Genomic DNA, 14,026 nt, shown 5'->3' with positions numbered 1-14,026 from the left:
AATGCTTTTCTGCCCAAAGTCTATTTTGTTTGATACTAATTTTGTGACACTTGCTTCCTGTGGCTAATGTTTTTCTGATATTTCTTTTTGTAACACTTTATCATAAACACTTTTGCATTATTTTTAGATGTTCCTTTTTTAAGCAGCATGGCTTCTCAGGGTAAATGACATTACCTGCTATGACAGACAACCCCAAATCTCAGTGCTTCAACACCATGAAGATTTTAATTCAGTTCAGTTCAGTCACTCAGTCATGTCCGACTCTTTGTGACCCCATGAATTGCAGCACGCCAGGCCTCCCTGTCCATCACCAACTCCCGGAGTTCACCCAGACTCACATCCATTGAGTCAGTGATGCCATCCAGCCATCTCATCCTCTGTCGTCCCCTTCTCCTCCTGCCCCCAATCCCTACCAGCATCAGGGTCTTTTCCAATGAGTCAGCTCTTCACATGAGGTGACCAAAGTACTGGAGTTTCAGCTTTAGCATCAGTCCTTCCAAAGAAATCCCAGGACTGATCACCTTTAGAATGGACTAGTTGGATCTCCTTGCAGTCCAAGGGACTCTCAAGAGTCTTCTCCAACACCACAGTTCAAAGCATCAGTTCTTTGGCACTCAGCTTTCTTCATAGTCCAACTCTCACATCCATACATGACTACTGGAAAAACCATAAGCTTGACTAGACGGACCTTTGTTGGCAAAGTAATGTCTCTGCTTTTGAATATGCTATCTAGGTTGGTCATAACTTTCCTTCCAAGGAATAAGCATCTCTTAATTTCATGCCTGCAGTCACCATCTGCAGTGATTTTGGAGCCCAGAAAAATAAAGTCTGCCACTGTTTCCACTGTTTCCCCATCTATTTCCCATGAAGTGATGGGACCAGATGCCATGATCTTCGTTTTCTGAATGTTGAGCTTTAAGCCAACTTTTTCCCTCTCCTCTTTCACTTACCTCAAGAGGCTTTTTAGTTCCTCTTCACTTTCTGCCATAAGGGTGGTGTCATCTGCATATCTAAGGTTATTGATATTTCTCCCGCAATCTTGATTCCAGCTTATGCTTCTTCCAGTAGTGTTTCTCATGATGTATGCTGCATATAAGTTAAATAAGCAGGGTGACAATATACAGCCTTGACGTACTCCTTTTCCTATTTGGAACCAGTCTGTTGTTCCATGCCCAGTTCTAACTGTTGCTTCCTGACCTGCATATAGGTTTCTCAAGAGGCAGATCAGGTGGTCTGGTCTTCCCATCTCTTTCAGAATTTTCCACAGTTTATTGTGATCCACACAGTCAAAGGCTTTGGCATAGTCAATAAAGCAGTAGATGTTTTTTTGGAACTCTCTTTTTCGATGATCCAGCAGATGTTGGCAATTTGATCTCTGGTTCCTCTGCCTTTTCTAAAACCAGCTTGAACATCTGGAAGTTCATGGTTCATGCATTGCTGAAGCCTGGCTTGGAGAATTTTGAGCATTACTTTCTAGCATGTGAGATGAGTGCAATTGTGCGGTAGTTTGAGCATTCTTTGGCATTACCTTTCTTGGTGATTGGAATGGAAACTGACCTTTTCCAGTCCTGTGGCCACTGCTGAGTTTTCCAAATTCACTGGCATATTAATTAAGTGCACTTTCACAGCATCATATTCTAGGATTTGAAATAGCTCAACTGGAATTCCATCACCTCCACTAGCTTTGTTCGTAGTGATGCTTTCTAGGGCCCATTTGACTTCACATTCCAGGATGTCTGTCTCTGGGTGATTATTATAATCTCTTTCATATTATTCATTTATTAAATGACTTATTGCTAGTTCTTCTGTTTACAGCATCTGCTGTCAATTTTTCATAATGTTTTTCCCTAGTGTAATTTGTAGCTTAGGGGGTGTGGGTTGGGGGTGTTGGTGTGAGGTCATCTTTTAGAGGGTTTTTAACGTTCTCCTAAGTGGATTTCCAGTGAATCCTAGTTAGTGCAAGTAGCACTGCCAAGTGGTTTCATATTTGCTTCTTCTGGAACCCTGGGGATCTTGGCTTTTAATGGTCCTAGGTGAATTTTAGTTTTAATTTCTTGACTTGGGTTTGCTACATCATTCAGGTAACAGAGATCAGACATACTTGGCATACAAATAGAGTGTCTAATTCTCACTGGTTGCTTTTTATTTCCCACCCAAGATTCCAGGCAGACTATGCTTTCTGAGGCCAGAGGATAGAGTTTGTTCTCACTCTGTTTTCATTAAGAGGGCCGTTCTTTAGGGACCATGGCCTTATGTGGAAGTTCAGATCTAGGTCTTTCTTCTAGCACCTGGAGGTCACTTCTCCTGTGGGGCCCTAAGGCCTATGTCCAGTCAAGAATGCTGCAGACTACCTTTTATCAGCTTTCTAGAATAACTGTTCATTTCTGGCACCTGGAATTTCCCTTGGTCTCTTTCAAGTTTGGAAATGTATTCATTACTTTTAGGGTGTTCTGTCTTACATAGCATTTCTTTGCATTTATAACGATAAATGACATTACACATTGTCAGACACTTTCTACTCACTTCTTTTTAGCAAATAAAGTCTCACAGTGACAGCTCAAGGGTTTCTACCTTGAATGTAATAGCATTGCTTTATTTTGATTAAACTTATGCAACTATTTCTTTTAGGCAAGTGATTCTAAGTTTCCATGTATAGTGATACAAATCTTTCTTTGAGAGCAACCTGAATAAAATAAGTCAATTGAAATACAAGTATTAAGTAAACTGACAAGGGCTAGGTGAGTGTGACAAACCCATAAAGGTAGTATATTAATATTCAAGTTTATAAATACTTGAAAGCCTTTGATGCTCTTCTGAGCTTTGTCCTCATCTTTTAAAGTGTTCTTTTATGTTTTAACAACCTAGACAGGAAGATGTGTACATCAGCCTGAGCCTGGGCTGAGAGTGTAGGAAATCAGGGCATAGTGTGAGTCAGATACTCCCTTCAAAACAAGCAATAAAGATCAGAATATACAGTAGTACTACTTAGAACGGGTTGGATTAGCATGTTTGAACAAAGAAAGCCAATATCTCTGGGTAAGACAAAACAAAAAATTCTTTCTTGCTCATATATCCAGTGAGCTTTGTTTAGAAGGCAATGGCACCCCACTCCAGTACTCTTGCCTGGAAAATCCCATGGATGGAGGAGCCTGGAAGGCTGCAGTCCATGGGGTCGCTGAGGGTTGGACACGACAGAGCGACTTCACTTTCCCTTTTCACTCTCATGCATTAGAGAAGGAAATGGCAACCCACTCCAGTGTTCTTGCCTGGAGAATCCCAGGGACAGGAGAGCCTGGTGGGCTGCCATCTATGGGGTCGCACAGAGTCAGACACGACTGAAGTGACTTAGCAGCTGCTCCTCGTAGCTGTTGGGCTGAGCTCCTCCATAGGCACCAAGGTGGGGAACAACACATGGCACCCATGCTTTCTCCTAATTCTTCTTCCCAGAAGTGAAACCTGCCACTTCAGCCACCATTTCATTTGTCAAAGCAAGTTGCATGCCCACCTTAATTTCAGAGGAGGACAGAGAGGTACACTTCCACCACGTGTGCAAAAAGTGGAGAGCCAGAACTGTTTGGGGAAGATCAGTGATGTTTATAAAACCGCCCAGCAAACAAACAATTCCAGATCCATCCTCTAGATGGAGATGTGGAGCTAAGCATCTTTTGGAGAGGATGGCCACAGTAGAGTCAGTCTTGTGTTTACAACTCCCCCCAACCTGTTTGGTACCTCCGTGCTGTATACAGAAAACCCCAAATTAAGTAGTGACTACCGATGGATATGGTAAAATACTTACCTTCACGATGGATTGATTAGTTACCCAACCGGTCCTGAGAGGCGTCCATTACTGATGTAAAACTCCATGCTATTTCCTTGCCAATTATTCTGTTTGGCTGCTTTATTTCTACAAATATTTATCGGCCTAATGTATGAATGTGGTAGTATTGACAATGGCCGCAACTTGGGTTTCTCCCAGGTTTGCCTCTGGTCTATTCTGGTTCAGTGTTCCTTCTCTCTTTCCTGGGGTTTCCTGAAAAAGTCCACATGGCCTTCTGTAATATCCGTGGGTTTGTGGGTCCCTCGCTTCTGATCACTGCCTGATCACAGCTTCAGTTTTTCTCTTCCCTCAGGTATGTCACTTTTGGTTTTCTAGCACCTCCTTAACAGGGTCTCTGCTCTGTGTTGCAAAAAGACATTGAGAGACAAAGGCTCAATTTACTAACTTGAGTGCATCCGGGGCACTTACAGTCTCTACGGAGATCTGTTTAGCACTGAAACTTACCCTTACCTGGGCTAATACTCAAATTTTAGGAAACTTAATTATGTTTTGTCTAACCACAACACATACTTCGGTTAAATCACTGATCCTGCATTATGTTTAAAGTGAGGGGACATAATACCTTCAAGTTACTTAGTCAGTGCTTTATAATTTTCAGAGCACTTCCTTATTCTATTTATTCTCCACAGTCCCTGTAATGTTGAGTATTTATTATCTTCCTTTAAAATCACAAAGATAATTAATTTTCTCAAGGTTAATCAGCTTGTCAGTACTAACAGTAGAACTATAACCCATAACTAGATCCTCATATCTAGGACTCTTTGAATTACTCCATGATGTTGCCCATAGCTTAGAAACATCAACAAAACCTGCAAAAATTTAAGATGGATACTATCTATTTTTAAACTTCGTATTGGGCCTATGGCCAGCACCCTTATGTGCCCTCTGAAGCAAGTAGATATGATGTCTTTTTTTTTAAGGTTGACTCATAGGCAACTAGGGAAAATCATGTACGTGTGCATTTCGGGAAGTTAAAGTTCAGTAATTCAATCCAACACATATTTATCGAGTGTTTATACCAGGTGCTGGAGATGTAATAGTGAAGAAGACAGACATGGTTTCTGTCCTCAGGAAGCTTCAAGGCTAATGGAGAAAGCAGTTACAATAGACAGCAAAAGGAACTTCAATAAAGGAGACAAGCATTTTTTTCTCTCAATATTAGTTTTAGGCATTGCAGAGTCTTTTTTATTGGTGAGGGAATGGAGACACAGAAAGATGAGATAATTTGCCATATGACACAGTAAGGGATGGAGCTAGGATCTGAATGAAATGCTCTCAGCATTTCGCTCTGTCACAGGTACTACAGGGTTGATGTCAAGGAGAACACAGCCAGATGACAAGGCATCACTGCAGGGAGATCTGAAAAACTGCAGCAGTACAGGAAACCCAGACAACTATCCCTCTGGGTCCCAGGTCTTTCAAAACTGGGGCCGCTGGAAGGCCTTCTCTTTGCCCACCACTCCCACCTCCACTGCTGGCCAGTTCAGTTCGCTGCCTCCCAATGCAGTGTGTCTCTGGCAGGAGTTATTCCTGCCATTACATTATTGTCTTTGGCTCATACGCTGAGCCCTCGCTCTTGTTGACTAAGCTGCAGGACTCATTTCAGAGAACATACACGGCAGGAGCCATAGCAAGTGTATGGAGAAACACACTCCTTATGTTTTTGAAGAGGTGTGTAGGGTTGACAGGTAAGGATGAATGCATTTACTTCTCTCAGGAGCAGCTCTGATTTGTTGGTAACAGTCATTATGATTTTAACTCCATCATTCCATTTTCACGACAAGAATGAGGCTGGTCTATTTCAGTCTTCTGTATCCTTAGCACAGAGCAGACACACAGTACGTATTTGTTGAATAAGTGAAGCAAGTTGTTATCACTAGGGACATAGGATTTTGTTTACATAATAGGCTTTATTGACAGTAAGGAGTTTAACTTGGATCCTGAAAAAATTGATCATCCAGGTAAGCAAACTTCAAATGTTTGGTAGACCTGGATTGAGGTGGAGAGGAGTCGCAATAAGAGAGGGAGGGAGAGAGGGAGGGATTAAATTTAGGACTTTAACACAAAGGTTTATCATGTTTAAATTTAGAAGGGTGCCTACATCAGAGGTATTTACCCTAGATGAGAGAAATTACATGAAAGCGCCCAAGAATAAAAATATATAATTGTGACAAATGGGGATGTACTGAATGAAGGTCAGGAGATAAAAATAAGTCAAGGGGAATTTATTGTGAACAGTGGTTCAATTCAGTTCAGTTGCTCAGTCATGTCTGACTCTTTGCAACCCCATGGACTGCAGCATGCCAGGCCTCTATCACCAACTCCCCAAGTTTACTCAAACTCATGTCCATCAAGTTGGTGATGCCATCCAACCATCTCATCCTCTGTTGTCTCCTTTTCCTCCTGCCTTCCATCTTTCCAAGCATCAGGGTCTTTTCATATGAGTCAGTTCTTCGCATCAGGTGGCCAAAGTATTGGAGTTTCAACTTCAGCATCAGTCCTTCCAATGAATATTCAGGACTGATTTCCTTTAGGATGGACTGGTTGGAACTCCTAGCTGTCCAAGGTTCTCTCAAGAGTCTTGTCCACCACCACAGAACAGTGGTTAGCTTCCTACAAAAGCACGTACATTTGCCACAGTTTCCTCAGTATTTGTTCCCTTCCACTAGTCTTACCAAGTGGGCTAATATAAACAGTCCCAGGTTCAAAACTGATTAGAAAAGATAGTAACTCATGACCAAAACCATCTTCACCAATGTGTAATTCACAATGAATTTTTAAATATTCAAAGGAAAGAAAATATTAATAGTTGGTACTTCCTCAGGGATGTCAGGCACTTTACATTCATTGCTTAATCTTTCAGCAGCTCAGTGAGGCAGGTGGTATATCCCTATTTTACAGAGAGAGACCAGCAGAGTATGCTTTCCTGTACCCATAGTTTAGGTAGTATGCTCAAATTTACACGGAGGAAGAGATACATACAAAGTCAGCTCTGTCCTTACTCCAGAGCATGTGTTACATCTCTTGTTGGAAAGAAACAAAGTTACATGTCTCCTTAAATATATTTTATTAGTTATTTACTTTTCCTGTTTTTGAATTTCACAAGGTGTGTTTACTTGTGTGAGCTGACAGAAGTGACTGTCTGTGTGCACAGAATAAAAGCTGTGTCTGTGGTTCTCATTCACAGTAACTGCAGAAAGTCTGTTTTCTAAGTTGGGGCCACTTCCAGTGAATTCAGTACGTGTACTAGGTTTATTGAAAATACTATCCTGGAATCTTGGGGTTTCCTTTTCAAAGAAAATGAAATCCCAAGCAGTGTTTTACACCATTTGCTTTTTTTCTTTTTTCCAGACTGCTGTCAGAGGATGTGGGAATGGACATCCACTCTGAGGAGGGGATGCTGAGTCCCACTGCTGCAGACATGAGGCCAGGTGAGAGAGTGTTCGTTCATTTCTTTCAGCTGTGTTCTATATCCAAACGTGTTCATTATTCAGTGAGAGAACCATTTCCTGTGCATCCAACTTGTGATTTCAGTGATAGAGGCGAAGAGAGTGAAAAAAAAAATGTGTGAGGAAGGTGTTAGGCTTGATGTAGTTAATTACAGAGTTGAATTGAATAACCAACGAACGCAGGCTACCCTTTGTCTCCCAAGCCATGCCTAGATCTGCCAAAATGTTTTCAGTTCCTGTGATAATGGTTGCTTTTTATCATAATACCAAATTCTAACCAACATCTAAGTTCACCAAATTTATACTTAAGTGTGAAAATATTTAAAATTAGTGATTTACAGAGAAATGCAAATCAAAATCACGAGGTACCATCTCACGCTGGTCAGAATGGCTGCTATCCAAAAGTCTACAAACAATAAATGCTGGAGAGGGTGTGGAGAAAAGGGAACCTTCTTACACTGTTGGTGGGAATGCAAACTAGTACAGCCACTGTGGAGAACAGTGTGGAGATTCCTTAAAAAACTGGAAACAGAACTGCCATACGACCCAGAAATCCCACTGCTGGAAACCAGAATTGAAAGAGACACGTGTACCCCAATGTTCATCGCAGCATTGTTTACAATAGCCAGGACATGGAAGCAACCTAGATGTCCATTGGCAGGTGAATGGATAAGAAAGCTGTGGTACATATACACAATGGAGTATTACTCAGCCATTAAAAGAATACATTTGAATCAGTTCTAATGAGGTGGATGAAACTGGAGCCTATTATACAGAGTGAAGTAAGCCAGAAAGAAAAACACCAATACAGTATACTAACGCATGTATACTGTATACTGTATTGGTGTTTTTCTTTCTGGCTCACTTCACTCTGTATAATAGGCTCATTTCATCCACTTCATTAGAACTGATTGGGAGAAGGCAATGGCACCCTACTCCAGTACTGTTGCCCGGAAAATCCCATGGATGGAGGAGCCTGGTAGGCTGCAGTCCATGGGGTCGCTAAGAGTCAGACATGACTGAGCAACTTCACTTTCACTTTCCACTTTCATGCATTGGAGAAGGAAATGGCAACCCACTCCAGTGTTCTTGCCTGGAGAATCCCAGGGACGGGGGAGCCTGGTAGGCTGCAGTCCATGGGGTTGCACAGAGTCAGACACGACTGAAGCGACTTGGCAGCAGCAACACATGTATAATGGAATTTAGAAACATGGTAACGATGACCCTGTATGCAAGACAGCAAAAGAGACACAGATGTGTAGAACAGTCTTTTGGACTCTGTGGGAGAAGGCGAGGGTGGGATGACTTGAGAGAATAGCATTGAAACATGTATATTATCCTATGTGAAATAGATATCCAGTCCAGGTTTGATGCATGAGAGAGGGTGCTCAGGGCTGGTGCAGTGGGATGACCCTGAGGGATGGGATGGGGAGGGAAGAGGGGGGGGGTTTAGGATGGGGAACACATGTACACCCATGGCTGATTCGTGTCAATGTATGGCAAAAACCACTACAATATTGTAAAGTAATTAGCCTCCAATTAAAATAAATTAATTAATTAAATAATAAAATTAGTGATTTAATATTAAGAATGCTTAGTATCCTGATTATTAAAGAAAAACCCTAAACTACACTCTAAGAATTTATGACCCAAGGCGTACACAAAATGGAATTTAAAGTTTTTAGTTGCAACCTGTATCACTCCCACTTTGTACTAGGCTCTCTCCTTTGCACTGTACCAGCTATAGGATCTTACCTAGATCCTGAACTCTTGAGATTATTAGTCGAGCCTAGATTTGAAAAAGAAGGGAGTCAACTTTTTTTTTCTGTCCAGGTATTTAAAGTATATTCTTTTTTTTTTTTTTTTTTTCTTTAAGTTTTTTTTTTTTTTATTTTTTTTATTTTTAAACTTTACATAACTGTATTAGATTTGCCAAATATCAAAATGAATCCGCCACAGGTATACATGTGTTCCCCATCCTGAACCCTCCTCCCTCCTCCCTCCCCATCCATCCCTCTGGGTCGTCCCAGTGCACCAGCCCCAAGCATCCAGTATCGTGCATCGAACCTGGACTGGCAACTCATTTCATACATGATATTTTACATGTTTCAATGCCATTCTCCCAAATCTTCCCACCCTCTCCCTCTCCCACAGAGTCCATAAGACTGTTCTATACATCAGTGTCTCTTCTGCTGTCTCGTACACAGGGTTATTGTTACCATCTTTCTAAATTCCAAAAACTCGGCCGCCCGCCCGGCCTGCTCGCGTGCCGCTACGGTGTGGGGGAGGGAGCTAAAGTATATTCTTCAAAGTACTAATCACGTGACATAACTATTCTTAAGTGTTCTATGGCAGAGTAAGCATGGTAGCCACTGCTCCACTCTACTCCACTCTTCAGATTCACAGTTCTCTCTCTTTTCTCTTTTTTTAAATTTTGGCCATGCTGTGTGGCTTGTGGGATCTTAGTTCCCTTACCAGGGATCAAATCCTGGTCTCCTTCGGTGGAGGTGCAGAGCCCTAACCACTGGACCATCAAGGAATTCCCACAATTCGCTTTTTAAATTTAATTTTTATTTTATATTAGAGTGTAGTTGATTTACAATGTTGTGTTTCAGGTATATAACAAAGTGATTGTTATGCATAAACATAATCCATTCTTTTTCAGATTCTTTTCCCACGTAAGTTATTCAGAATATTGAATAGAATCCTCTGTGCTATATAGTAGATCTTTGTTAATTACCTGTTTTATATATAGTAGTGTGTACATGTTAATCTCAATCCCACAATTCACTTTTGAATAATAAAGGTGCTAAAGCTTTCATTGTCCTGTAGGGTAGCTGTTAGCCATATGTGGCTATTAAAGTTAATTAAAATCAACTTGAAATGTACAGTTTGTCAATTGCACTAACTTCATTTCAAGTGCCTAGAAGCCACATATATAACATTTCTATCATCATAAAAAATTTTTTTTGGACAGCACACCTATGAGAATCCCTGTGGAATCCCAATGTTTTACAAACTTACTAGTCAACAACTGTGTTAATCAGTCAGTCATGTCCGACTAGCTTGTCAGGCTCCTCTGTCCATAGAATTCTTTAGGCAAGAATACTGGAGTGGGTTGCCATTTCCTTCTCCAGGGGATCTTCCCGACCTCGGGATCAAATGCTGTCTCCTGCATTGCAGGCATATTCTTTACCATCTGAGCCACCAGGGAAGCCCCTCAATGTTTTACAAACTTACTGGTCAATAGAAACTTTTTTCCCAAGTAATACATAAAGATAGTACATGGAACACAGTTTAGGTGTTGTTCTATACAGAAAAAAATCTCAATGACAAAGAAACAGTGTTAGCTTCCTTGGGACAAGACCAGAGTTAGAACTGCAGAATTGATGGGTATACTACATGGCCTTCAAACCTTTTGTTACAGGGAATCCTGAAATGTTTACTGTTACTGTGTCTCTGTACCATTGTTTAGCTGGGATCAACTTGGTTAAAGATTACTTCTCCAGCTCTGCTTCTGATAAGTGAAAGGCACTTGAGCAACAAGATGCATATTACAGGGAGCTAATTCCATGAGCCTTACATGAGGACACTATCACTATGGTACAAGAACCAGTGTCAGGCAGTATTGGCATAAGAAGTAATGACTGCTTGACCAAGGAATGTAATCTGGGAGGATGCCTCAGTTTTTTTGAAAATACAAAGAATGCCAGCCAAGGAAAGTTCATAACAGAGTTGTCAAGAACTAAAGAGATGTATGTGGGGAGTATCTGTAAACATAACAGATAAAGTTCATATCCTCTCACAGGAATAAAGTCTACTTGAATCATTATGATAAGTTATGTGTAAAGCTTAATTGTATCTCTTAATATGCATCATAAAAAATGTAATCCAATATTGTCAGTGTCATGTTTTCAAACCCGAACAGGGCAGTTCTAAAGACTAGATCTCTGCCCATTTAGCAATGACTCCCACTTCCTATTTCTGCATGACCAGAACTGATGTGGCTGGAGCAAGCCAGTACTGAGGCCTACTAGTCAAGAAGGGGTCCAAACCCTAAGTAAGGACTTTTAGCAGGTGGAGCCTTTGCTGAAAGGGCCTTAAAATTGTTTTCCACTGGGGCCACACCCACTGTTGGCAGTCCTGTGTATGATGGTCTAACACTTACTGCTGCTCTTTATCTTCTTTAGAACCGCCTAATTCTCTGGATCTTGATAGCACTCATCCTCGGAAAATCAAACTCACAGCCCCAAATATCAATCTGTCTCTGGATCAAAGTGAAGGGTCTGTTCTCTCTGATGATAACTTGGACAGTCCAGATGAGATTGATATCAATGTGGACGAACTTGAGACTCCCGATGAAGCAGATTCTTTTGAGTACACTGGCCATGGTAAGTTGCCAAGTTGGCAGGCGGAAGTTAAGTGAAAGATTATCTAATCATATCTAATGGCATCTAAGTGGCATTAGGAACAAACCTCCCATTGTGTTGCTGCTGGCTGCTTTCTTGTGCTTTCTAGAAGCTTCTGTTTGTATCTCAGGTCATAAGTGGTCATGATTGATGGTTTAGATCTGGACAGAACAGGTATGGTTCACAGAGGTCATACACGACCATCACGCCTTTGTCAAACCCCTACACTATGCCAGGCCTTGTGTTTGGCTGAGATTGGAAGAAAACTGTTACATGCTGTGTCATAAGAAAATTGGGACTGGGTTTGCAGAGAAAGAGAATTTAATCTGGATAAAACTTGAAGTGGAAAAATTAGAGCTTACCAATTTCTCTGTACAACCTCTCATGGTCTGGAATGTTCTTTCCCACACATTCTACATGGGTGGTTCCTTGTTTTTATTCAGATCTTTATCAGATGTCATCTCCTCAGAGAGGCCTTCCTTGACCTCTGTAATCAAAGGTATCCACGCCACCCCCACCATCTAGTCACACTCTCCCTCAGTATTAATTTTATTTTCCATGTGTCACACTAATTGAAATCATATAATTTAACTGTTTGCATCTCACTTATCTTTCTCTTCCCATTAGAATGTCTGTTCCATAAGGCCAGAGACTTTCTTATGCTTGGTGCTATATCAGCAATAAAGTAGGAAGGAAGGAGGGATGGGGTAGGATGTAGTGGAGGGAGAATAAAAAATCAGAAGATTAAAAACTTGCTTATCAAACCTGGACATTCCTGATATGATTACCAGTCTTATTATATGATTTAATATATTATATCATATGATTACCAGTTCTTTCTCTTGCTCAATAAAATTGCTTTTGTTAAGAAATATATACACAGTATTTGCTTTAAAAAATGGCATCATGTAGTTTCAGCTTTACAGGGTGGCATTCTTTGACTTCATAAGTTTGAATTTGAAAGTAAGAGAATCCTGGCTATATCTACTGCTTTGATATATTGTGAAAATTAGTAAAAAGAGAAATACCACAATTGAACAGATGCCCTGACTTTTAGAGCCATACTGATTCCAGCAGTTTCCTTCATAGAAAAACGTAACTAGGAAATTAGGAGAGTAACATCAAATTACTTAATTAACTCAACCAATGGTCATTGAGCAACCAGGGCTACAGCCACAACCAGCCCTAGACTCAGACCCTGCTTTCACAGTGTGGAAAGCTTTATTTCCTCAAGCTAAGAGAACAGGATGTAGCTAAACTACTTGTATTGTAGTTTATTATGTTTAAGTAGAGATTTGATATTGCTTTTTTTCATGTTCTTAGATTCATATAGTTATCAGGATATTTGTCCCTGTGAGTTGAACTACACAAATAGGAGGTGAAAGGTCTTGACTTCATATTCTTTTCTGCCATCTCAGACACTCTTCCTCAGCCACTCCATCCTTTCCAGCTGCTCCCAGCTGTCCCAGTCCCTTTCCTGCTAATAAACCTTCAAGTGTAAAAATCATGCATTGACTTAAAATCTCAGAGAAGACAGCTGTGGCATGACCCTGCAGGTCCCTCCCTCTCCTCCCCCTGTACTTCTCTGTTGCCCTGGAGAACCGTGTCACCCCACATCTGAACCTTTTATTTTTATAAATAGTAAAACTGTCAAGCCAAGTGGTGGTGGCTGAGCGAACTGGTAATTAGAGCTGCCACTTGCTGACATAGTTCTTTTTATTTAGTTGACATAGTTATGTTGAAAGAACCAGTTTAACAGCCACAACCCTGCTTTTAGGTCTTAAGAGAATTTTAGTGTAAGTTGAATTTTAAAGTCCACCTTGATTTTCACATGAAAGGAGTATGTTCAGTCACCATTTTAAGTAAACAACAGCATTAAATGTTGAAAACACTAAGTATATCTGAATAGCTATATTTTATAATGCAGACATAGATAACTTTCTATAAAAGAGTCTAATGTATAGTACAGTCTCAAAGTATGAAAGTAATGCTTGAAAGCTGCACAGTTTTGTTGTTTTTGTTTCTTATGTGAGTGTTCTAACTAGGCATATACATTCTAAACAAAACTGGCGTTTTTAAGTCACAGGGTTTTAAAAGTGTTTGGTCAGTAATTAATTTTATTTAATGAACACTTCGTAGTGCTTGCTGTGTATCAAGGATCTGTGCTAGCTGCTTTATAAATATTAACTGTATTAATCCTCATGTCAACTCTGTGAACAGGCATCATGTTACCCCCAGAGGTTTAGTGAGTCACCTCAAGTCACATAGCTGGTCAATGTCACGTAGCTGGTCAATGTCACATAGCTGGTCAATGTCACGTAGCTGGTCAA

General features: G+C 40.7%; 1 protein-coding gene across 7 annotated transcripts in view; it reads left to right on the top strand.

Moving 5' to 3' along the window:
* PRUNE2 (prune homolog 2 with BCH domain) overlaps positions 1-14,026 on the top strand; it is a 292,193-nt gene that overhangs the window by 240,204 nt on the left and 37,963 nt on the right. For all 7 annotated transcript variants that reach the window (XM_044939965.2, XM_044939959.2, XM_044939960.2 and 4 more), the window contains exons 10-11: positions 7,190-7,269; positions 11,478-11,678. In XM_044939965.2, the coding sequence (XP_044795900.1) occupies positions 7,190-7,269; positions 11,478-11,678 (281 nt within the window). The remainder of the gene's footprint in view (positions 1-7,189; positions 7,270-11,477; positions 11,679-14,026) is intronic.

The sequence above is a fragment of the Bubalus bubalis genome, chromosome 3 (genome assembly GCF_019923935.1).
Source record: "Bubalus bubalis isolate 160015118507 breed Murrah chromosome 3, NDDB_SH_1, whole genome shotgun sequence".
Lineage (NCBI taxonomy): Eukaryota > Metazoa > Chordata > Mammalia > Artiodactyla > Bovidae > Bubalus > Bubalus bubalis.
This window is presented reverse-complemented; position numbering and strand designations above follow the sequence as displayed.